Source organism: Ischnura elegans, chromosome 11, assembly GCF_921293095.1.
Source record: "Ischnura elegans chromosome 11, ioIscEleg1.1, whole genome shotgun sequence".
Lineage (NCBI taxonomy): Eukaryota > Metazoa > Arthropoda > Insecta > Odonata > Coenagrionidae > Ischnura > Ischnura elegans.
In genome coordinates, this window is record NC_060256.1 from 27,575,661 (window position 1) to 27,601,008 (window position 25,348).

The 25,348-nt window shown below is 38.0% G+C and overlaps 1 protein-coding gene across 1 annotated transcript in view; it reads right to left on the reverse strand.

Moving 5' to 3' along the window:
- The window catches only part of LOC124167549 (protocadherin Fat 3-like), a 100,821-nt gene that overhangs the window by 70,849 nt on the left and 4,624 nt on the right, over positions 1–25,348 (reverse strand). The window contains exons 3-11 of the mRNA XM_046545508.1: positions 19,570–19,716; positions 16,722–16,969; positions 12,405–12,494; positions 11,815–11,943; positions 9,922–10,038; positions 9,190–9,265; positions 6,259–6,536; positions 2,626–2,805; positions 1,604–1,797 (exon numbers count right to left, since the gene is read on the reverse strand). Coding sequence (XP_046401464.1) covers positions 1,604–1,797; positions 2,626–2,805; positions 6,259–6,536; positions 9,190–9,265; positions 9,922–10,038; positions 11,815–11,943; positions 12,405–12,494; positions 16,722–16,969; positions 19,570–19,716 — 1,459 coding nt within the window. The remainder of the gene's footprint in view (positions 1–1,603; positions 1,798–2,625; positions 2,806–6,258; positions 6,537–9,189; positions 9,266–9,921; positions 10,039–11,814; positions 11,944–12,404; positions 12,495–16,721; positions 16,970–19,569; positions 19,717–25,348) is intronic.

Genomic DNA, 25,348 nt, shown 5'->3' on the forward strand with positions numbered 1-25,348 from the left:
GATATCCAAGTCAAGCAAGATCATATCAAATCCAAATAACTATTGGGGCCGTACGTAAACAAAGAAGTCGCCTATACAAGCCAGATGAAATGAATGTGTCGTTTTCGTAGTCTGCCACCAGGTGACTCTGAAGTTTTCACTTACCTCCCCCCTCCCCTTACCCTCCAATCACCCAACCACAGAGTATATATCCCGGAAAAATCTTATGTGTATCACTAGTCTTGAAAATGGTACAGTGTACCGAAACTAGTCGGCAATAAAGTGTGTGTTTTGTAGAAAAGCAAAGTAATTTTCTTCCAACCACAGAAAATGTTGATATTTTTCCTCTCACTAAAAATAAACCAAAGGTACGAAAATCGCCATTTTGGTAGTGTGCATTGCCGCTCGGCGATTTTCGTATTTGTCTTAGACGGGGGGTATAAGAGGACACCAGTCGTCAGACATGCGCAAATGCTCAAAAATATTACGAATAGCATTTATTGAAGTATTTTAAGGTTCGGGGAAAAACGAATTCCAATATCCATCCGTTCAGTAAAATATCTTTCTTAATTTATCGCTTCTGTTGGACTTGGAAATATACCGGGGCTCTAAGATGATGTTCGCCCCTAAAGATATCAATTCTCAATTGTTCAAGTAATCTAAGCCTAGCGCGCAGCCTCCGAGTATCGAGCAGCTCCCAGCCTAATTCGCTTAACATCTGGGTAACGCCAGCAGAATTTTTTTGGCGAATCGCGCAGCTTTCCTTTGTATTTTATTCAGTTCACGGATTTAGTCTTTCTGTACCGTTATTGATTCACCCCGAAATTTGGTTTGGATAGGTAAGGTTAGCGGTTACCCCGGACTAAACCATAGGAGAATTTCATCTAACATTTACCAATTTCCTCCCAGAAAACTTTCTGCTTGGGCAGTATATCAACTTGTTTCCTGAGAAGATAAGTAGCCATATAGCTAACGAGGACATAATCCAACGTTGTTCAACGAGTTTCTACAAGTGGCCTCGATGAAAAGGATGAATCTTCAAGGTAGGGCAGATCACCTTAAGTAAAGCACGCATCAAATAATTCGGAAATTCTGAAAAAACACATGTATAACGCGCGCGTTATCCTTGAAAACTTTGGGTAAAAATGTTTAAATATGGGCCACAGATTTTGGCTACGACGCGAACATCGACGTGATGAAGGCTTCTGAACGGTAAAATGCCCGATCGAGTGTTCCCTGATAGATCCATACGACTGATTTTGACGGTACCGTTTCCGTACATGTTGTTTATTTCGATACTTATTTATTCACAAGAATACACCACTAAAGATGAATGGAAAGTACCAGCATCTTCACAACAAATACTTCATATGTCAACTTTTTCCACTTGCCACTGTAATATTGAAAATAGCAGTTTTACTGCTTGCCTCAGCTTTGCTGGGTATTGTATATTTTCGGCAGGCCGTACATGACGCAAAACTTTGGGGCCCTTAAAATTTCAGCCTTCTTTTCATCGCACAATTAGATTGAAGAAATAAAAATACCTTCCCATTTGATATTGGTGAAAACAAAGACAGATTGTTCACTGCTTCATTTTCAGGGCCTTATACATGCTAATGCTTACGTAATGATGTCGTCCATGTCCTCATCAGTTGCGTTCAATGTTGTGATGTAAGTTCCCTCCGGCAAGTTTTCTGTCACGTTGACTTCGTACTGTATTTGGTTGAATTTTGGAGACTGGTCATTTACATTCTTGAGATCGATGGACAACATCAGCTCTGCTGTTTCAATGGGTGGAGCTTTTGGGGTAGCAACTAACTACATAATGAAATTAGAAAATTAGACATATTTGTACCATAACGAGTAGTAGATGGAGCGAATTCAGACGAAATGTTCCATTACTATAACAGATATTATAGAAATGGGCCTATTAAAAATATTTAAACAAACATAACTAAAAATTTGAATGGGACCTTGATTGGCCAGCACTAGAAGGTAAGAGGTGGGTTATCGGACGGTGTAAAATGGATTTTGAGCTCATTAGATTTGCCCGAAGTCTTTTATTTGTTTAAACAGGAAAATATTATTATTTTTATAATACAACAATCCATAACTTTGGCAATGTTTCACGGCATGGACATCACAATCATGCTTATTTTAAGTTATCTAGAAAAAAATGTTGATTTTACAAATTAATTCTAAAATCACGCGCATTTGAATGAGTTTACCATTAATGTTTTTGAAAAATGTGATGCACTTAGATCATAGAATATAAATAGTTCAAGTCAATATCAATAAACATAGAAATTTACACACATGGTGATGTGCTTTATCAAATTCATTACTTTAAAGTTGAAAAAAAAAAAAACATTTTAAAAATTTTGAAAAACATTTTACTGAAAAACTAGAAAAAGATGATCGCATTGCACTCATCACCGCGACGCGGACATTTTTGAAAACCGATTTAAGAGCGACCGAAGTGGCAACAGAAACCAGCCTTATATGGGGTGGAATTGGGCCTCCTCTATGAAGTCTCTACCTCTGCTAATCATCCTTGAGATGGCTCGCAGGGTACTACATAACTGTAAATAGAGCGATTATAATCGCGAAAAGAATAATTTTCAATTCAAGATCGCTTGCACTTACCTTCATTTTAATATGTCTCCATGCTTCATCCTCGTAATCAAGCAACTTTGGATTGACAATCAGCACAGAAAACGTAGCGTCGTGATAGCCTTGTGACGGAACGACGCTGAACGCTTCGGTGAATTTAGTTCCCTCTTCATCCAAGTCCTTCAATTCCACCTCATAAGTCCCGTTCACGGCCTGTAAAACATTTTAATTTACCGTAAACCCAGTGGCGGCGCGTGAATTAAATGTTTGTGGGGGTACACTCCACCGAGGGATCAAAATATTTGAGTATTTTGTGCATTTTAGTGAGTTTTTAAGACAATCTAGGATGCCATATGTTCATTTTTTTCAACAAAAATACCTTTTTTCCCTGATAAAGCTTGATAAAAATATACTATTAGATATATTCAAGCTTAAATATACGATTGGCATCTATCAATTTACTTATTACGTAACGGTTTTTGACATTTATTCGTTTAACTTTTTCAATTCTTAATCTATACGCACTATCTAATTGGACTCTTATGTCAACTTTGCCTAACACGGCATACACAATGTAAGCATTTATATGTTTAACACTCGGGCGCGACGGAGTCAACTCCCTAGATACGGCAATCTGCGCATACTCGGGCGGCGTCCCAAGGCTTCCTTAAGGCACAAGCTTAGACGCGTCATACCACCAGCAGCCCTCACCTCTACCACTCTTCATATAACTGCATGGCGATGGATTGGGACGTCCAGGCCAGTGCCCCGCGGTCACAAATACGAACTTCTCGCGTTATTTTTGCGTGTTTTTACTACATTTTCGATGTTTGTGACTGAAAGAACACTTTGGTTAATTAGATGTATAATTATGATTGAAGGGATATATAATTTATTTCTCCTTTTTCAAACCTTTGGGAAGGGCGGCGTCCGAGAGTCCATATGGGCAAGCCGCCACTGCGTAAACCGGGGACAATGTTGCCACTTTTTTATTCTTCAACTGATTTCTTGTAAGTTAAGGCTTGGTAATGTTTAAAACCATTATAAACCATTAGTGTTGGTCTCTGATTTCAAAACGTGTGAAACAAAGACAACTGAAGTAAACGTTTTAACGTTAACAAAATTAAAAACATATTTAGCAAAGATTCCCTTGAACTTGGTCAACTTTACCGAGTTATAACCAGTGAAAACCTCAGAAAGCAATGGAAGAAAAATATTTCGAACTTTGAAAACTCTTTAATGTGAAGAAAGGGACCTTCCTTCATATTAAGTTGCACATGGTGCATGACAATCCAGTTTATGGTACAGGCCTACGATTCAAATATTCATGCACTCCAGATGCAAGTATACATAATTGAAAAAAATTTAAATATTAAATATTACATACGGAATTCAAGAATATAAGACCTAATACTAGTTAATGAAAAGATTTGATGATATATTGATTACAAAGGTATCAAATGACTGAAAAAGGTAACCGATTAATCTTATACATTAAGCATTTGTAAACCGTCTACTGATGTATTCTAGTTATGGAGGACTTGACATGGTGAAAAAACCGAGAAATCTACACTGCCACCGGGAAAAAGGTCAGACTTAACATAATACAAATTTCACTTGCTAGACAGAGTTTGGTACTGTTTATGCTTAGATATTCTTGCAGATCAGGGGTGGCAATCGAAACAAAACGAAAGTCAAAACCAGTAAAAATTTTAATAGTTCCGTTCCCGGGAGTGAAATTTAGAAACGAAACGAAAAAGAATAAAACCCGGAGAGCTAAACTCAGGGTCGAAACGAAATCGGAGTCAAAACTACTTCAGATCAAAACTTAACTAAACCTCTGGAACGAAAAAAAAACACTGTTTATGTTGCGCACTGGAGGGACCACATGCTTCACCTTCGAATAATAGGGTAGTTTCCTTCATCAAAGAAAACGAAAGGCATTTATTGCGATTCGTTATCCACCATTATTGTATTCATAATACACAAATTATTTGGTTTTTGAAATACCGGTTTAGACGGATGGCAAGGGTCAAATTTTATCCTCATTTGAAAAAGGCCAGATTGGCGCCCATGCGATTCCACTCCACATGACGTCACAGGGACCTAGTTTCTACACGAGAGGATAGGAGTTATGCATCGTCTGAGGTTACCAATGCATGCATGAGGCACAGAGCTCAGGGAAACATGTCTTAATAATCACCTATTAAAACTGGCTAAGGTCGGAAAGTTTTCTTCGTTTGATAAGGTATTAATAAGCCTTTTTTAAGCCAAGCGCTACCATCCGGCAAGGTACTCAGCTACCCGCTAGCAGGCTGCGACGTATCAGCGCTGAGCCTCGCCTCAAGGTCACCTCACCGGGCGGGAGGGGGAACCAGAAATACGACGTACGGAGATATTTCCCGGCATTCATACCTAAGCGTCGCGTTTTCGCGCGCTTGAAAATTTTCACTTTTCATTTAATCGCGAAAAATAGATATTGTCATTTAAAAATCTAAAAGCGTGAAATACGTACTCCAGGAGTAATAATCTTTCAATTAAGGCAATAAAAAAATAATAGGAAACCACCCTATTGTCGACTCCAATAATTCCAGTTTCGACTCACAGACCGAGTACAAAGTATGGTTGAATAGAGTTAAGAGGTTCGCCCTACCGCCTCTAGATGCCTGGGGCGCTATTCCACTCACAATACGCAGTATTCAGTCGCAATGCGAAGAAGCTCCATGTTTTAACCTCTCTACATTCTGTCATGATATGGGTAGAAACTATTCCCCCTTCCCCCCCCCCCTCAACTCAACCCCGGGGATCGAAAATTAAGTACGAGCAGCTAGTTGTGTTTCGATTAATTTAGATTAGTTCCCGGGAGTATAAAGTTTTGTCCCGGGACGAAATTAAACTTTGTCAACGAGGTAAGCAGGAATTTCTTCCGGGGGTCCAAAACCATGGGGGAAAATAAAAAAAAGGGTACTAAGTAGAGGATTTAAAAATATTTTAACACATTTCCAAATCTAAAAAACTTCATCCGCCAAAGAAATCTTTTGTAAATTCATGTTTTTTCAATAATTTCTTTTCTTTCATAAAGGAAAGTTTTTTTTTTTCATATTTCGGGGGAATCCGGACCCCCCAATTTCCCCCTCGCTGCGCCACTATCTTTGGTGATTTTAATTTCGTGAGGGAACGAAACTAAACCCAGGCCTCGTATTTTCGTTCCCCTCCTGGTCCTTGCCATCCATTGGTGTATCCAGCGAGGGGAAGGAGTGGGCAGTTGCCTCCCCCCCAGAATCAAAAATCGCAAATGTCTTTAAGGAAAATAATACTTTGCAAGCAAATGATTTTAAAAACTAATATAGAGCTGTTACAGTTACAGTTGTTCAAGTTATAGGTAGGATTTAAGCATGGAAAAGGTGAATGAAACCAACACTTTACGGAAACTGTAACAGCTCTTTATTAGCTTTTAAAATTATTTTCTTGAGGGCATGCCATGACAAAAATTTCGTCGGATTTTGCGTACCTTTTAGGCTTTATGTATATTATTATTATATTATTATATTTATATTATTAGTATTTATGCTTTGCGCCCCGGTTTTTTTGGGACAGCCTACCTCCCCCCCTAGTTTTGATCCTGTGTACGCCCTTGTTGCCATCCCTGTTGAAAACATTACTTACATCATCAGGATCACTGACGACTATTTCCGGAATGTCGAGGGAATTACTATTTTCATCGATTGTCTTCGTAATAGCCGGCAGGTTAAATTTTGGAGGATTGTCGTTTATGTCTTCAATTATGAAAATGAATTGTTGCGGTGTCTCGGTCTGCTTCTCATTGGCAGGCGCTGGATGCTCATAAGCGATGACGGTAAACGTGAACATGTCATTCCCTGTGTCTCGATCAATGGGGTCAACATTGAGAATATTCCCCTTCACGTGGAAATACTTGTCAATACCTGCGAAAAAAAAATAAACGATAGAATTGGCGGATAGTAAGGACGAGTGCTGCTTAACACTGGAATGATCGGGGTTGATTAGGTACTAATAATAATTGGTTAATAATCCCTAAACGTCACTTCGACGGGTAGTGATTAGGTTAAGATGCGTTTTCTGGGGCTACGTCCCAGGTAGACCCGAGTTGGGCGTGGTACACCCTCCGATGGGTCGCCAATCCCGAGCCCACTCACCAAAGACTACGGCGTTCATTTCAAATCTCCACTTGTCAATCAGCTTCCCCGGTAAAGTAACCAAAGCCTCGGCGTGGACAAGAGCTGTGCGAGACGGCCAAATCATTCACGAAACTCACTTAAATAGCCCCCTAACTTGCCCATTGCGAAGCGCTGTTGCCTTTTTCCAGCGGTCAGCAGCCAAAGTTTTAGCTAAGTTTACAACATCGTTTAACAACATTTTTCTTCGTAGAAACACGGTTAATTACGTGAACACGGTTCAAAGACGTGATTCAACGCAAGATTGGCAGGAGTACGATGCAAACAATAATTATTTGATGATTGAATTGATTGATTGATTTTATTTATTCCAAAACATCACACGCCTCATATGAACAAATCATTCATTGTAACCGCCTCACGAATATGGAACTCTCTCCCAGCCCAATTAAGAAGCATTAAAAATATCAATAAATTTAAACATAGCACATATGGGTTTCTGAAAAATGCCTCCTTAACCTCAAGTTGAATTTCTTTTGTTTATATTCATGTTTAGCATAGTTCTTATTGTTATTTTTATTGATACACATGTGAATGAATGGTCAACTAAATTTAGAATTGTACTAAATCACAGTGTTATCCTAATGTTATGGTTTCTGTAAAAAAAATTGTTTGTTTGACATAATTGTCATAACGAATTATCACCTGAAATTCTTGTAATTAGTCTGTTATATTTAAGTGCGATTATTTATTTTTTTGTTGAAAATATTGTTTTGCTGAATTTTTTTAATGCTCTTGGCGATCTGCACTGGTTGCATTTGTCTGTAATTCTATTAATTTACTCCTTTTCTTTTACTTATCTACCAATGCTGGAAATGTAGAAAGCTGTACGTTTATTTTCTCGTGGGTCCCAGTGCCTTCGAAAATAAACGACTTTATTGTTTTTATTATTGACTGATTTTAAAATTGTAGTTAGAGCGGTCACTCTTCGGGAGCGAGGCCCACCGCTTTGAGGGTCGAGGAGAGAGTCCAGCGAGGGCGAGCGACTCGAGGAAAAAGCTCCGGAGTAGTGACCCTTCGGAGGGTGTACCACTGTACCATGCCCAAATCGGGTCTACCTGGAACATAGCCCCAGAAAACGAATCTTAACCAGAAACTTTGATATACCTAGGCCGACGACTGAAATTTATCGACAGCCACACAAATACCTAGGGCCTAAATTATTTAGTGTGTTACCAAGTAATGGGACTAACTCGGAAAAAAGATGGGGATTTACATCCGCTGTCAAAAAATGGCTTATGAGGTATGAGGAAGTAGAGTTTCTGTTAAGAAATGTGACATAAAAACATTTTCAATAAAATGTATAATGTATGTATGTAATTATGCGTTTATGTAAGAAAGTTAGTTATCTTTGAGTACATTTTTGAAATATGACAAGTGAATGCAACCGGTGAGATAACAAATCACTGAATGCTGAGAAATAAATATACTTTTCATGTATGTTTGCACTAGACCTGTACAAACAGTGTAAGATGGTAGCCCTAAAACTACCTGATGTCCCTAGGAAGAATTTTAAACACTTTTAGAGGTTTTAATGAGATCCATTAATAGATAAGGTACAAGTCTAAAACTTAAGACTTATATTAAGTAACCCTGATGGATAGAATAGGATGGGTAGATGTGAGCGCTTCGTGGATCCGAAAGATTCTGTATTTTAGGAGTAACAATGCATCCTTCTTAAACTACAGAAACTTCGAACCAAGTGTTTCTGCAGTTTCGCAGTAGTAAAGCACCATTTTTAAACTACTTTTAGCCGAAGGTTTCTGTAGCTCAAATAATAGTGCGTTTTTCAACTAAAAATCATCAGTAATTTTGGTTCCTCCGAGAATTAACTATCCAGGGTTGGAATTTCGTATCACAATTTATCTCCACCCTATAGAGTAATGATGCATAATATTTCAACATTTTATTCTAATTTCCACTCCTTTCGATTAACTCCGACCTTTATTAAATCTGAGAACCCTTTAGTACTCATTAGTTTGGGTTTGTGGAACTCGATTGTAAAAGGGGAAACGTAAGATGCATTACAACCAAGAATTATTACCAATATTCATCCTTAAACCACTATGTACATTTCCGTGACTCGGCTCGCCATTTCATTTTTTTAAATTTTGTTAATTCAATTTATTTTTTTCCAATATTTTGTCTTAACTGTATATTACGTATGTATTTCTGAAGGCGATTCCGCGAGGGCTAGGATAGCATGAAAAGAAGGCGAATAATCAAGAAATCGAATTAAACGGGTGTCTCCATCTTTTGAAACTATATTACAATCGGCAAAACATAAAAAATAGCTAGCTAGACAACTAAATCTAAGGGAAAATCCAATAAGGAGCAGTATGCAAAACTTGCAAATATTGCCTCTATCGCGAAAAACACTTACCTTCCTCATTGCCTAGCCTGAATAGTATAGGAGAATTATACTCGATGTCTCCGTCATAGGCCTTTAGTTCAACACTCTGGAAAGGAAAGGAGATTACTTTAATACTGACAGCTAAAAAACTAAAAAAATTATTAACAATTTATTTACTGCGATTTACGCAATCCAAGTGCATATAGGCGGATTTAGGGGGGGGCGAGGGTATATGCCCCCCTCCCCCTGACGCTCAAGTAATAGAAACAAAGTTTTATACGGTAATAATCATTGCATTCTTTTTGTTTTGCATATTAGAGAGCTTAAATAATTTAATTTTATATTAATAATAATAAGATGCCTTTTTTCCGGGCGATGTTGAGAGTAAGAAGTTCCCTCTTCCACCTAACCCCTCGATAGCGTCAATGCAAACGTATTTAAAAACGGTAGATATACGTTTACAATACAAAAGATATACAACATACACTATTGGTGAAAAGTCAAACAAATATAAACAAGTATATGTGTATTTATAGCTTTCATATTAAACTAAAGAGAACATTTCGTACAGTAATTGTTTTTTTTTTTTTTTAACTCGAGCATGAGAAGTTCATTTGCCTGTAAGACCCCTGTATCTCCCGAGTAAAAAATATTGGATCCACCCCTGCAGATACATTCATGAAATTTGGAGAGATTTAACAAACGATGATCGGTTAGCGCACACAGTATCACTTCATGAGCGATATGATAAATTGTACTTACGAATGGATTTTCCTCGGGGATGTTGTAAACGGGATTGATCATGGACCACTTGGGTGGTACGTCCGGTACATCAATTACTTTTACCACGATGGAAACCTCAATGGTAAAATTACTATCCTGTAAATTAAACAAAACAACTTAAGACAAACGAATGTGCACCTGTCATTGACTCCATCGATAAGTATGCTTTATGATAGGCATAATTATAGGACTTAATAATACGAGGGCCGTTTTTTTTTCAACCTCCGATCGCTCTGTGCAGACGCTATGCGGGCAGCAGGAAGCGGGCATGCGCTGTAGGCGACTGCGCAGCTCTCATACTACACACTCCGCCATTGTTGACATTCAGGCGTCAGTCGGCATTTTGCTACAGCCACGTAAACATGTCCGCCATTATTGATGCTCCCGCCAAGTGTGAATTGCGAAGTGTGATTCGTTTTTTACAGGCTGAAGGCCATAGTGCTGCAGAAATCCATCGGAGAATGAGTCGTGTTTATGGGGAAAACCTCATGAGTGATGGTGTTGTGCGTGAATGGTGTCGAAAGTTTAAAGATGGCCGTAATGATGTGCATGATGAAGGGGGCCAAGGACGCAAATCTGTCATTTCAGATGACCTGGTTAAACGAGTTGACAGTAGGGTTAAAGAAAACCGCAGATTCACCATTACTGCTTTGTCTACGGAATTTCCAGAAGTTTCAACGTCTGTTTTGTTCTTTATTGTTACTGAGCAGTTAGGCTACAAAAAACTTTGTGCACGTTGGGTCCCAAAAATGTTGACAGACGGCCACAAAACTGGACGAATGGCGTCAGCTTTGGAGTTTCTTGAGCGTTATCGTGATGAAGGAGGCAACTTTTTGAAATCAATCGTGACTGGGGATGAAACCTGGATTCAATACGACACATCGGAAACAAAACTAAAATCACAACAATTGATGCATTCAAATTCACCAAACAAACCAAAGAAATTCAAACAAACCTTCAACAACAGAAAGACTATGGCTACTGTGTTTTGGGACCAACAAGGTGTGCTGCTTGTGGAGTTTATGGAGACCGGAACCACAATCACTGCAGCTGTTTATTGTGAAACTTTACGACGTTTGCGTAGAGCCATTCAGAACAAACGAAGAGGAAAGCTGACCGCTGGAGTTGTTCTGATCCATGACAATGCCCGTCCACACACTGCTGGAGCAACTCAACGGGTTCTCGAACAATTTGGATGGGACATTTTCGATCATCCGCCATACAGTCCTGACTTAGCACCCAGTGACTTTCATCTTTTTCCTGAACTGAAGACGTGGCTTGGTGGGAAGCGCTTTCAAACCAATGAGGACCTTAAAACCAACGTCAAGGACTACATGAATTCATTGGCGGCAACTTTCTTTGAAGAGAGTATTGAAAAGCTTGTCCACAGATATGACAAATGTCTCAATGTCTTCGGCGATTATGTCGAAAAATAACCATAAGTGTACCAATCTTTTGGTAATAAAATTATTGTTTTAGATGAAATTGCCTATCGAAGGTTGAAAAAAAACGGCCATCGTATAATATAATATAATATGATATGATATAATATAATATAATAAAATATAAATGTAAATTTGCGAAGAAAAACGTACAATTCAATAAAGTTTTTTTATAAGTTCAACGCAAATGTTGAGAAAATGAAATTCCTGCATAAATTATGGCCAAATTGTGGTGAAGTATTATATTTAAAAATTTGAACGATTAATATTTAACTTAGCATGTTTAGAGATGAAAAATGAAACTGAAATTGAGTGAATGAATTACAATAATGGCATGCATATTGTAAGAGACTTTTTCCTCTATATGTAGAGAATTTTATATTTAACTTTTAAATGGATATTTACGAATTGAATTGAAATGTAAACTTACCCGAACTACAGCGTCAATAGGGTAAATATTTTTTTCTTCGTAATTCAATTGCTGAATAACTTTCAACTTCAATGAGCAATTATTGCTGTTAATAGTTTCCTCGAAATCAAAATTTTTACTCAACTGCTCCTGTAAAGATCAACTTTATTAAATAGCTCCAGCTAATAAGAAAGACATGGGTGACGTAAACAGCAGTGAACGAAAAAAATGTATGCATCACAGTCATTGCTACAGACTTAAGCATAAAGTTCGAAGGATAGATAAAATACTTCTTTGATGATGAAGTATATATACTGAACTATATTCATTTATAAAATGAGTAACAAAATAAAATATCGATTATTAAGAAATTTAAAAAAGGGAATTTTATACAGTTATCTTTTAAGTTGCTGAATATTGTTTTTATCGTTAAATTTCATACTGAATTACCAGCCTTCAGAATTTCTTTAACCTCGGTAAATTAAAAAGCTGTGAAATTGCTCTTTGATGCCCCACATATAACATTTTTTCAAAATCACTATATGCCCCTCATATTTTATCTGGTTAAATTTATTACCAATGGAAACAATCAAACGTAATTTTATACTTACATTTTCCTGGATTTCAATTACATAGTCAGTGAAGACATTATCAGGATCTTCAAAAGTTAAGACGCAGTCAAATACTCCTTCATAGTTTTCCTGCCGATCATACATAATCATATCAGATAATATTATAAGAGATAATACTATATATTAAATTTGATTCATTATCACTTCTCCATTTAAATAACAGCTATAATTCTGTATAAAACATTAGATTTCACGAAAACAATTTTCTGAACCCCACGATCAGAAAGTGATGTATGTAAGAGGTTTGAGTTATGTGGTAAGTAAAATTAATGAAATGTAATATACTTGTCAAACGGGAATAAAAACCTTACACCCTTAGTGCCATAGTTATGGTATTTATTAGGTGCGCTACTACGTTCCTGCTGTTTTTAATAGATGACTCAGGCAGTAATTGCTGGTCGAATTAGACATACCGGAAACGTCATGAACCAAGCGTAGACAATTGGCAAACAGACCACTGCACGACAATGGTGAGTTTTTTTATTGCGTCATATCCTAATTGTCGAGTGAATAAATCCGAGTTTGTGCCAAGTAACCGTCATTTGCGGGAAGCGTGGATTTTCATCATTTACTCGAAGAAAACGGTGACTGAAGCGCAACTAGAGCTCCAAAAAGTTTACGAAGATGCTGCTCTAAGTGAAACAACGCACATAGGGCCAAACCCCACTTGAGGCGGACAAAAGTAAAAAATGAAATTTTGAATTGGGGTATCCAATATATTCAAGGAGGTTGCAAATATCTGGAAGCGTTGTATTCGAGTTTTAAGCGTGGTCAGGATTCCCCATCTTGGTTTGACAATTTTCGGACCTAGTCTCAAACAGTGTACGTATATAATCAAGTATTCTATTCCTTATAATGCCTCTGAATTATAAAATGAAAATGCAACAATTACTTTTTGATTGTCGTCGGAGTTTTCCGATCGTTCTTCATACTGCTGTGCATATTAAACTGTCCATATAGTCATATCGTGGTGATAATATATCGTCGTGAGCATACTTCTCCACTATTATTTAGACCAGTCCGCCATCGTAAGATTTCAATTGGCTGTAATCTATTAATTACCAGTAGAAGTGCAGGGGAATGTATAATTAAAATTGTAAAATTTTATTTTCGGCTAAGCTAGTTGCGCCGCGGAACCGTGGTGATTGACAATAATTTTTCCTTCTGAAAAGATATTCGAGGCATATTTTCACGATCCCTTTCCATAATGATAGCAAAAAGGTTTACTGTGTTCGTTTGCGATAGCTTATTTTAACGTAACAACGATCATGACCGAATATTTCACCAAATAGTTAGCATTGACTCTTATGGGGTTATCAATGTATTGGTAAAAGTACCCCTTTTGGCTTTCCTACCCAAGCACCCCCATTCCTGCCACACTGCGCTCAACGCTCGGAACCAGTTGAGCCCCCTCCAGATATTCACAACCTCCTTGCCTTTTCCATGGCTATTCTTGTCTTTATCTCAGTCTCACTCCTCCAGCCTTCAGTCAGCACGCTCCCTAAGATTCCATACCATGTGACTTGCTCTATCTTTTCCCAATTGATTATTGCAAATTCACATTTCCGCCTTCATTCACTCTAATAACTTTAGTTTTCACAACATTTACTTTCATTCCAAAGTCTTTCATTCCTTCCTCTAAACTTTTCATCATTCTTTGAAGTGCCCGGTTATCATCGACAAGAATCATCATACCATCAGAAAACATGATGCATTTTATCTCTCGTCCTCCAATCCCTAATCACTTTTTCGCTATTCATAATGTTACTTCTCCTTTATAAAAGTAACAGAAGCAGGCGAAATATAGTGGAGAGACATCCTGTAAGTATTAAAAGAAAATAGAGATGGAACTTTTCCACAGGTTTATTCAGAGTACGATGCGTTTCGACCGTTAGGTCATTATCAAGTAGAATTGTTATCAAGTACAATACTGTATCCTGACTACCTAACTGACCTAACGGTTGAAACGCGTCGTACTCTAAATAAAACCTGTGGTAAAGTGCCATCTCTATGTTCTTTTAAGACTTACATTTCCTCTATGAATAAAGTACGGAGGGAGCACACCGGCCTTACTCACATGCCCAGGTTCATCCATTCTGTCAATTTTCCATTAAAATTTGCGGCATTTTTTAGTGTACCCCCCAAAATTTCTGGTAACCCCCCAGAAATTCCTCCGAATTCCTCCAAACTTCCTCTGAATTTATCAACAGAAATTCTCCCGCTAAAGACTTTTCGCGCTAAGGTTTTTCGCGCAAAGGATTTTCGCGCAAAGGCCCTTCGACTCAAAGGCTCGGAGACTCTAAGTCTCGGAACTCTAGTCTCCGAACTCTTGTTCTCCGAAATCTGCTCTCCGAAATCAGCCTCCGAATCAGTCATACCTGGAGACCAAGACTTATATAGGCAGTACGGCGGAGGAATACCTACTCTATGGCAATCAAGGGGAAGTGGGAGCTGAGGCATAAGAATGCAATTTGGAGTGAGAAGTACCACTTGTCCTATCACAATTCTCTCTCCCTCCAGCACCTCATCCCACTATGTCTTTCCCCTCCTTGAATTCCAATGAATTGCCTCTACCAGCTATCACACCACTTGCCTAAGTCTCCAACCCAGGAGATAGAGGAGAGAAAACCCGGCGGTACGCGGTTCTACCCCAACCCCGGCTCGGATGACGGACGTTTTGCAGTGGTGTCAGACAACAGGGGCGCCTACCGGCAGATTTACACCGATGCAGCTAACTTGAACATCGCTCTATTACTCCTCGACTCCTTTGCAAATTCCCTCCCCTCCACCCTGACACGTTTCGGAGGTCGGCCAGCTCTCGCCTGCTTCGGCGCTGGCTGGCGGTGGATAGATTGCTCGGCTGAGATGGGTGATTTCTACAACATCATACAGCTTGTACTTTGGTATGAGATCTTTAGTTATCATCGTTGTTTTCTTTAATACTTCTGATTTTGAATATTTCTACTTCTAATAGATATTGATTGAAAATGACTCGTAATTTTGTGACAATTGTTTCTTTGAGTGCTGATTATTCTTGTTTGTGGAGTGTTTCCCTCAACATGCTAGTGACAGACCATCGCAGTTCCCTGTGTCTGGGGCTTACGTTCACAAACTGGAAGATTAAAAGACGTAACGCCACAATTTCATAGCCACAGTCTAGATTTGTACAATTCACTAATCAGCCAACTATCCTTACAATTTGCCAACTTTAATTAGTAATAAGAATACCCATTAGCTTATCCCATTTTTTCCACTTTTCCCCTTTATTTTTCACCAATTGTTCTCAGTAGTGCAATGGCTTCTCTCGTACCCCTTCCTCCTCTGAGGCCAAACTGCTCATCACCAACATCCTCTTCTTTTATTCTATATTCTCATACGTTCTTCCAATCTCTTCATCCTCATATGAAGAATTATACATGGCATATAAACCTGAATTATGATAAAAACCTTTGGCATCATTCCTATTCTTAATGCTATCAGCCGATAGTTTATATACATATCTTTCTTCACTCTTTAATCTATTTCATTTTTCACTATTATTCCCACCCTATTTTTTATTTTATAGTTCCTTGAGTAATATAATGTGACTTCCCAACTCTTCATTTTCGCTTTTTTTTCCATATTGCTTTATGTAATCCAATTACGTTCATTTGATTTTTCCTCTTCCAAAGTTTTAGGTTTCATAACATCCCAGCTTACAACAAGGTTTTGAAATTCTATATACCTAGTCGTATTATCATCATCATTTTCTTTTGACTGATTTTTTGCTGCTTCCCCTGGAGATCCGATTGGGAAATCTTTTTACCTCCGGAGCATTAAAGAAAAGGGGACAATAATATGGTGCTTAAAATATTAAACAATTAAAACGTTTGAAACATAATTATTAACTTGACAGTGTGCCTTGCAGAATGGCTCAGGTGTGTGGCGGCCTTTATACCTCAAGCTTACGGAATAAATTTTCAAAATATTTATTTACCTGGAATCGATGAAATCTCAATCGACTTTATGCAATTTACTGTCGACTATGATTCGGCGACCGAAAATCGATGGAATCGAGAATCGTGATTTGGAATCGACTCAATCCTTAAAACATAGTATTTTGCCTTTTAAACCATGTGTGACCATGATTTTGTGGCTTCTACTGACGAAAACATGCAAAAACTAAAAATGAAAACATCGATTTCGTGTCAGTGTATATTTCTTAAAAACTAGTTTCGGCTGGAATTTACCAATTCTCCGCCGATGGAACAAAAAAATTCAAACAAAAATTGAAAGCCCAATTACATGAAAACCTACCTTGACGGAGCATGCGGTGTCGGCAGACGCTATTCTGGGGGAATTGTCATCGATATTATTCGCAAAAAAGCTGACGTACACATCTTGAAAAGGTGGCATTGACAATGTGATACCGTATCCTACTGCTATATTGGGATCCTCATAATCTTGTCTCTTAGTCACTTTGAGCGTCCAGTATTCTCCGTTTTCGACCACCTTAAACCCGGCTAAATCGGTAAGACCGGGGTTCTGTACATTCGGCGGATCAACTGAAAAAGGAAAAAAAGCAATGAGTAAATTGAAAATTTAACTTCGTATCTGCTTATCCAATGCTATCTGGATATTCCAGATACTAAAAGAAGAAATGGATACGGACACAAGAGTGATAGGGAAATAGACACACTCACACGATACCTGAAAGAGACAGGAACATGCGTTTCGGGGCACGCTGAGCCCAAGTGAAATAAGCCAATATGGCCGATACAATACTAAATTCATTCACACCACTCTTTAAGCGCAAAAGTACAAATTAATTCATAGTTAAAGAAAGAAAGGGATAGGAACATTAGGGTGTGCCGAAAAAATGTTTTTTTTCCTGATCAAATTAGCCCTCAGCGAGAAAGTTGCGAAATGATATAAGGATCTCGTGCACAAAATTTTTTTCAAATCGGATAATATTAACCACTGCCGCCCGAGCTCTAAAGTTTCAGAAAAATCAGGCTGATTTCAGAATCAAACGGCTATGAAGACGAAGTTTATGAAAATATGGGATAATGGATAATATCAAAGAGTGGATACATGTTTATAATTTATAAAAATGAAATTTGAAGTTTATTTGACAAAATCTATGGTTCAAACAATGTATATGAATTAACGACAAAATTAGAGTATAGACCACCCGCACAACACAACTCATTTTTGCCTACGTTTCTAAAATTCCATTTTGGGGGCTAAATTGCAGGGAAAATAATATTTAATTCGATTGAATTTAATTTTTTAGCAAATAAGTCATCATATGGTAGTAAATAATCCCACAAAAAAATAATAAGGTACATTATTTTAAATTAACATCAATCATAATGACGAATAACGTACCTGTGGAGCTATTTTCAATGAGAAACTCAGCCAAGGCTGAGAAAGAACCGAACCTGAACACCAAGCATTTCACTAAGTAGCTCTCTGCTAGTTTCGTGAAGAAAATACCCAGAACTCACCACGAGGAAGAGGCTACCATCGAGTTCCACCCGTGTCCCACCAACCAACCCTCCAAAGGAAATGATTGTTTAAGCACATCAATTACTGTGACAAAATTATTACCCCTGAACTTTTTGGGTGCAACAAATATTAAGAACTCCACTCCACACCTGGTACGCTTTTCCTCTACTTTAACTATTGCGTCAATCCTCCCGTAATCCTTTGGAGGGTTGGTTGGTGGGACAGTCAGTAACCAATAAGCCACTTGGGCAGCGATCATCGCCTTTAGGGATTCAGGTAGGTATGCAATCCCTGAAGATCATGGGCGAGTTGCTATATAAACGTTGGATGGAGACATGGAGGGCCTGACCCAGTTCAAATTCAAGAAATATTTACTTCTAGAGTAAATGATGGGATGATGGTGCCTGGAATAACTGGAGAAAAAGGTGCTGGGGGTTAGTTAAGGGAAGAAGCACGGGAAATGAAGGTTTTTTCGGGGTTGAAAAGATTTTTCTCAGGAACATTCAAAGGTCAACGTGGCGGTCTTACTTTCTGGAGGAATTCGGAAGTGTTATTTTGCAATGCCTGCACTTAAATTCCACGAACCCATTTTTTAAATTAAATTGTCATTTTTGCGGAGATAAGGGTGAATCGAAATTCGAAGGTTCTTTCATGAGTTACTAGAAGTTCACCCGGTATTGTTCGAGAAGGATTATTCTTAGAGAAGAGGGAAACTTTGAATTCGGGGTCACAGGATTTTTAGGTAAAGGAACAAATCAGGTATGATGATGATACACATATTTAACATAAAAAAATTGAAAATATGATTTCCGTATACTGCTCACTGGCTAAGGTTTTATCCCGCTTCACAACATTAATCATTATGTGTTTCCGTACGTACGTAGAGCATAAACGAAGTTAGTTTAGTCAAGTCACGAATACAATGGTGGAGTATTGAGGGACAGGGTGGGAAATCTACAGTGCGTATTTCAGGCTTTTCAATATTTAAATGACGATATCGAATTTCCGCGATTGAATGCAAGAGAAAATTTTCAAGCGCGCAAAAACGCGATGGCTAAGTAAAAATGCTAGGAAAAGCCCTTGTGACGTCATTCTGGTTCCAGCTGCCGCCGTGTGAGGCCACCTTGGTGCGAGGCTATGAGCGCAGATATGATGCAAGCTGCTAGCAGATAGCTGAGTACTCTGCTACCAGGTAGCGCTTGGCTTAAATAAGGATTATTAATGCCCTATCAAACGAAGGAAACTTTCCGACATTAGGCAATTTTTATAGGTGATTATTAAGACATATTCCCCTGAGCTCTGTGCCTCATACATGCTTTGGTAATCGTAGACGATGTAAAACTCCTATCTACTCGTATAGAAACTAGGTCCCTTTGACGTCACACGGTGGCATCGCATAGGCGCCAATCTGGCCTTCTTCAAATGAGGTTAAAATTGACCATTGACATTCGTCTAAACTGGTATTTCTAAAACCAAATAATTTATATATTATGAATACACTAATGGTGGGTTACGAATCGCAATCATGGCCTTTCATTTTCTTTGATGAGAGAAATCGCCAATACCACCCGACTCCACGGTCAACTTGTAACCAATTATTTAATAATAATAATAATAATAAAATAATAATAATAATGAAGATACAATAACTCACCGCCAACTTTCTTCACTCTCAGAACGACGAACGGAATCGGCATTTCTTCATTAAATGTAACAGTCGGGCCACCAGGACTGTCATAATTGATGGTCACATTACCCACGCTAGGATCTTCTGGCGGCAGAATGGGCACCGGACCATTGTCTGTGAAAGGAAGGAAAATGTATCAACGCAAAAACGTCACCACAGACCATCACGATTGGCCATTACGTAACATAAATTTTGTCACGATGCACATAAATTTGTTTTATATTCTAAAATAAGGATTTTTTTGGGCGGACATTTCAAGACATGGTTTCTTTTTACAGTTGAAAATAATACTCTCAAAACAATTCTTTATCCATGTTTTTCAATGACGATTCATGAATGTTGGACTGTAAATATGGAAATTTCATAGATTTTCATTTTCACCCATGTCGTTTGAACATAATTGTAGAAAAATACTAAAAAAATTGGGTACATCAATACATGTATTAAGTATGTGGCATGTCCGTCTGTCTGCATTTTTCGCAGTCACGCTTTAAGGTCTACCTCAGTCGTACAAGTACTACAGGGATGGGGTTTGGTGAGTTTACCCAGAATCTCTGCGCGCACATCTTGGTCCCAGCACTGAAGCTCGATATTGCATAAAGTTGCGGGAAAAATTACATTCAAACACTGACCAAAAACAGCCGGTTCACGAAATGGGAGACAAACAGCGGCAAGCCACAGTTAATTCCCTTCTACCCACTGCAGTGGCTGTCCTTTTCAAAACTGTAGCTACGAGCAACAGGTGCAACACTATGACAGGCAACAGCGCCATAACGATTAGGTGACAAGGCAACAACCGGTACCACAGCAGAGTCAACCTGGATGTGGAGCAGGCAGGTTGGCACTGTTAGTCGTAATTTTATACTTATATCATTGATGGATTTTGTATTGAAAAATATACGACCGAAATTTGCCAATAAACTCCCAGAGCTATGCTTTCCGCCTGAGTAATGTGCCTACTCCAATCACTATCGGATATAAGCTGGAATCATCACTGAGACCGAAAGTGATACGACTCAACAACGGTATCACGTCAACACGTAAACGTCTACTTCGTAACCGACATCTCGTAAACGGACAATTCGTAGCAATTACATCTCGTTACCGCGAAAATTGGTTACCGGACAATTCCGAAATGATTATTTCGTAAATGTGACAGTTCGTATGAAGACGTTCCGTAACCGGAAGTGATGAAATCAACTAATGGAGGGTATAATCAATTAAGGGAGGGTAATACTCAAAAGTACCAAAAATGTTTTCTATCCTCTGAGGACGCTTTCCATAGTTTTTTTTAAGTGTATCCTTGTCTGAAATGTTTGATGAAGTGGTTTTTGTTCCGTTGAAGTCGAATATAATAATAATAATTTATTACACCTACATTTGTTTTATACATCTTAATACAATGAAAAAAGAGAAGGAGCTTTAGGTGTTCTCGAAGGTCATAGGCCCAGAATTGAGCCACCATCAATTAACAAAATGTATGCCAAAACATAATAATTCAGTACATGATACATTAAGTTTTATGTAAATAACATCAAAATAAATTTTCCACTTTTTCTAGCGAGAAGAGCCAGTCTTTAGCAAGTCTCAACATGACATTTGTGGTTTTATTTTAATTTTTCTAGCTGGCAGTAGATGAAATAATTTTGGGCCCATGTAAATAAAACAGCGTTTATATACAGTTAACTTGGGTCTATTTGCAACTATAAATGACTCATTCCTTAAATTATATTTATATTTGTCACTTACACTCGGCATATTTCCACTTCTGGCAAAAAAACAATTTAAGCACTTTGTATAAATACAAATGCCTTAGTGGCAGTCAGCTTTGCTTATTCTTTGACAATTACCTTTATACTTTTAAATTAGTCAAACAATTTAATGTTTAAAAAAATTAAGTATATTGAAATAACCCTTTCTGAATGACCTCGAGCCGCTAAAGCCGGATTTGATATTATTTTTACTATTACTTTGATTATCATTTTTTATGCCATGCAAATATGTAATTTAAACACTTAAATGTTCCTATTCTAAAATTAATCAAAACAGCTGATTCCAGATGATCTCGAACCGCTGGACACAAATCTGCAACCGCGATGGCAATTAAAATTAGGAGGCTGGTATTAAGCCGAGGCACTACTGTCTGTAAAAAAGCAAGACACTCGAGTTTGAGGAGCTCAAGCGTCCAAACGAAGCAATTAATTTCAATGCAACAAAAAGCATACGAAGTAGAATTTACTTCTACATTGTATCATGTACTTTAAAAAATCTTCGGCTCAATAGTATTTCCTGTTTTAATTTTTTCTCAAAAAAGTACCCGTTTTTTTGCGCGTAAACTCAAGTTGCCTAACATTGAGCGCTTGGCATTTCCGTAGTTTTCGTTCCTGTAACTTGCAATTTTGATTATAAAATCCACATCTATTATTAGCAGTTTGCCGAAAACAAATTGTTTATTCACTAAAAACGGAGTTGTTGTAAAAAACGCAAACCTCTGCCATAGAGTAAGTATATTCTTACTCTATGCCTCTGCTAACTTCGAAACTAGTGGGTCAATTGAAAATTAATTGGTACAGTTGTCTTCCGTAGAATGATAGTAATGCAATTACATGTAAAATGTATATTAAATATCAATAATGACGTCAATATCAATTATTATTTATCTAGATGTTTCTATGCGCGTGCCGGCAGCTCCGTCGTGGGAGGGGGATGCAAAAAGAGGCGCGAGGTAGTTCCTTGACAAATTCTATCATTCACGCGCCGCGGTATAAGTGAAGTAGAGATGCGTCAAAAGAGTCTTTCACGCTCTTCGACATGACTTGAACAAGGAACATGGACAATACGTCTTTTCTTTATTTATATAACACCAAAAACATCCCTAAGGCCTTTACATTGGTTTTATTAAACAAAATAAGTTATGTAAATATAATTTAAAAACATGTATAAAAATAATCTCATAAATAACAACCATTTTCAACATATACAATACATACAAAAAGGTGGGTGTCAAAAACATAGTCTTTTCTATTGGTTGATAAAAATTGGTGCGGGAGTCAAAGAGGCGAAGAGAAGAATAAGTATTTGAGATTGAATTGAAAATAGAAGGTAAGCGGTAAAAGAGGGATCTATGGGATATTACCAAACGGAAATTGGACGGAAAATGGGCTGGATTAGAGCTTCAGTATTGCGGGTTTTGCGAGCGGGAATGCGAAGGGAAAAGAATGTTAGGAGATCAATGCATCTGAAGGACCCATTCATGACGCAGTACAGAAATTTGATTTCTGATGTCAATCGGCGGTGGGTGGGGAGTAATAATCCATGTGAATGAAGTATTTCGGCACGTGAAGAGAATCTGAGGTGAGGTATGCGATTTCGAACTGTTGCTAAGAAGAAATTGAGTGGACGGTTGAGTAGTTTTAGAGTGGTGGGAGAAGCAGTTGACCAAATGGGAGAGCAATATTCAAGGATGGGTTGCACACATCCAATGAAGACGGATTTTAAGGCACTCGGTTTGGATATCTCGTTCAGACGATATAGGGTCCCAACCACTGTCATAGCGTTGTTAACAATGGTTTTTATATGTCAGTATAAGGTTTTAATCTACGTCTTGAACGCAGAAATAAGATTCAAGACCATTCGAGGCGGTCTTTCACGAGTTGATTGTTCAACATATCTTACAGGTATGTGAAAGGTCGTTACGATAGTCATGTTAGAGTAACTTACCTCTTAGATAAACTCGGATGGGAATCTCTGTCGCACCGTAGATTGAAAAATAGACTAAACCTTTTAGATAAATTCAAAAGCAGTGTCTTTTCTGACGAAGTTAACCATATCTTAAGGACGCCAACATACTACGGAAGATCAGATCATATACATCTACATAATACCCTGCGAGCCACCTCTAGGGTGTTTGGCAGGGGGTGATCAATCACCAGCATGCAATTAGACTCCCACATGCACACCACACGGTCCAAAAAGCGTCACGTATACTAACAAATTATACTACCAGATGCTGTTATGTTGCTATGCTGAATCTGTCTGTTCTACAATCTATCTCTCTTATTTTATTTATATGATCTGATCTACCGTAGTATGTTGGCGTCCGTAAGATATGGTTAACTTCGTCAAAAAAGACACTGTTTTTGAATTTATCTAAAAGGTTTAGCCTATTTTTCAATCTATGGTCCGACAATATAAATAAAATAAGAGAGATAGATTGTACAACAGACAGATTCAGAATGTCATTTTTTCCACGATCGATAAGAGATTATAACGGCATCGTTAGAACTCATAAATAGATTGCACGACTTGTGGTGTAGCCAACCAACCTATTTAAAACTTAATGCATGCTTCTTAATTTTATTATTATTTCTAACAGCATACAGTAGTATAATTTGTTAGTATGCGTGACGTTTTTTGTACTGTGTGGTATGCATGTTGGAGTCCAATTGCATGCTGCATGCTGGTGATTGATCATCCCCTGCCAAACACCCTAGAGGTGGCTAGCAGGGTATTATGTAGATGTAGATCTTAAATCGAATTTAACAGACTTTAACACTATTTTAGAAAGCTAGAATTGTCTTGAATGAGGATAGTTAACATGATCGACGAAGGAATAACGAAAAGCGAGACCGAAAGAGAATTATTATCATAATTTTGAAATAAAAAATTTGTATCAATTTCTAGCAATTCTGAACATCTCTCCTGCTTCATGTGGTAGTTCACTTCTTACTTAAAATTTAATTGGGCATATCACGGATTTTCTATCCTAAGCGGCCATGATGTCAATAACCATCCCATCAGCAAGGAAGCGCTGGGGAGGCTAGAAAACCTTCATTGATTAGTAGAAACGCTTCAACACCATTAGAGATTCAATATAAATTAGAACCGTACAAGACAAGACGAATTTGATGGAAACGGAGGAGTTCAAGAGCATTCAAGACAAGGTGCCCGTAATCATGGCGATTGATATGAAGTAATAACCATTCGATGAAGCTTGTTCAACGAACGGGATATGATGTGACTATGTCAGTGTGAAACCGCCTTAAGTATCTGTAATCTATATCGTTTCGTAAGTACTAATTCCTTTTAAGCGATTACTTGCTACTCGATACTCACCTACTATCTCGTACCTAGTTACTTAGAAACCAAAGTATCGAGTAAAAAGTAGTTTTAGCAAGTTTTTCGAAGTCGATTAATGGATTTTCGACTATAAATATTTAAATACTACCACAGAGTAAGTATTTGCTTACCCTATGGTACTACGTAACAGACGTGGCGTTTGGTCCCGTATCGTCGAATGTAATTAATTTGCAATGTTGGCGATGCCTAGCTGTATCGACTTTCAGTTTTTGCGACTCGGTACTTGACACTGAAATGTGAGGGGAGATGAGTTTATTTTTCCATATCGGCCATCAACCGTTCAGCTCAGATAAATGCAGGCCCCAAAACAGTAGCCCATTGGCTCGGAGCTTGGACTGCAGGTATAAAGGAAAACTCCGCTTGGCTTGGCTGTTTAGATCAATCTCGCTGCTCATTCTTATGCAAGGCAGAGAAAATGCTATTTTAATTCCTATTAAGTGAAAGTGCAACAGAATTGAAATTTTCTCCCACATTACCCACATCTTATGTCTTTTCCTCCAAGTATGAGAAAATCAGGAAAATGATAAAAGCCTATTCCAATGAACACAACCTCAAAACCGTAATCTTGGACATTACAATGTTTTATTCATAACTCATTAATTTTCAA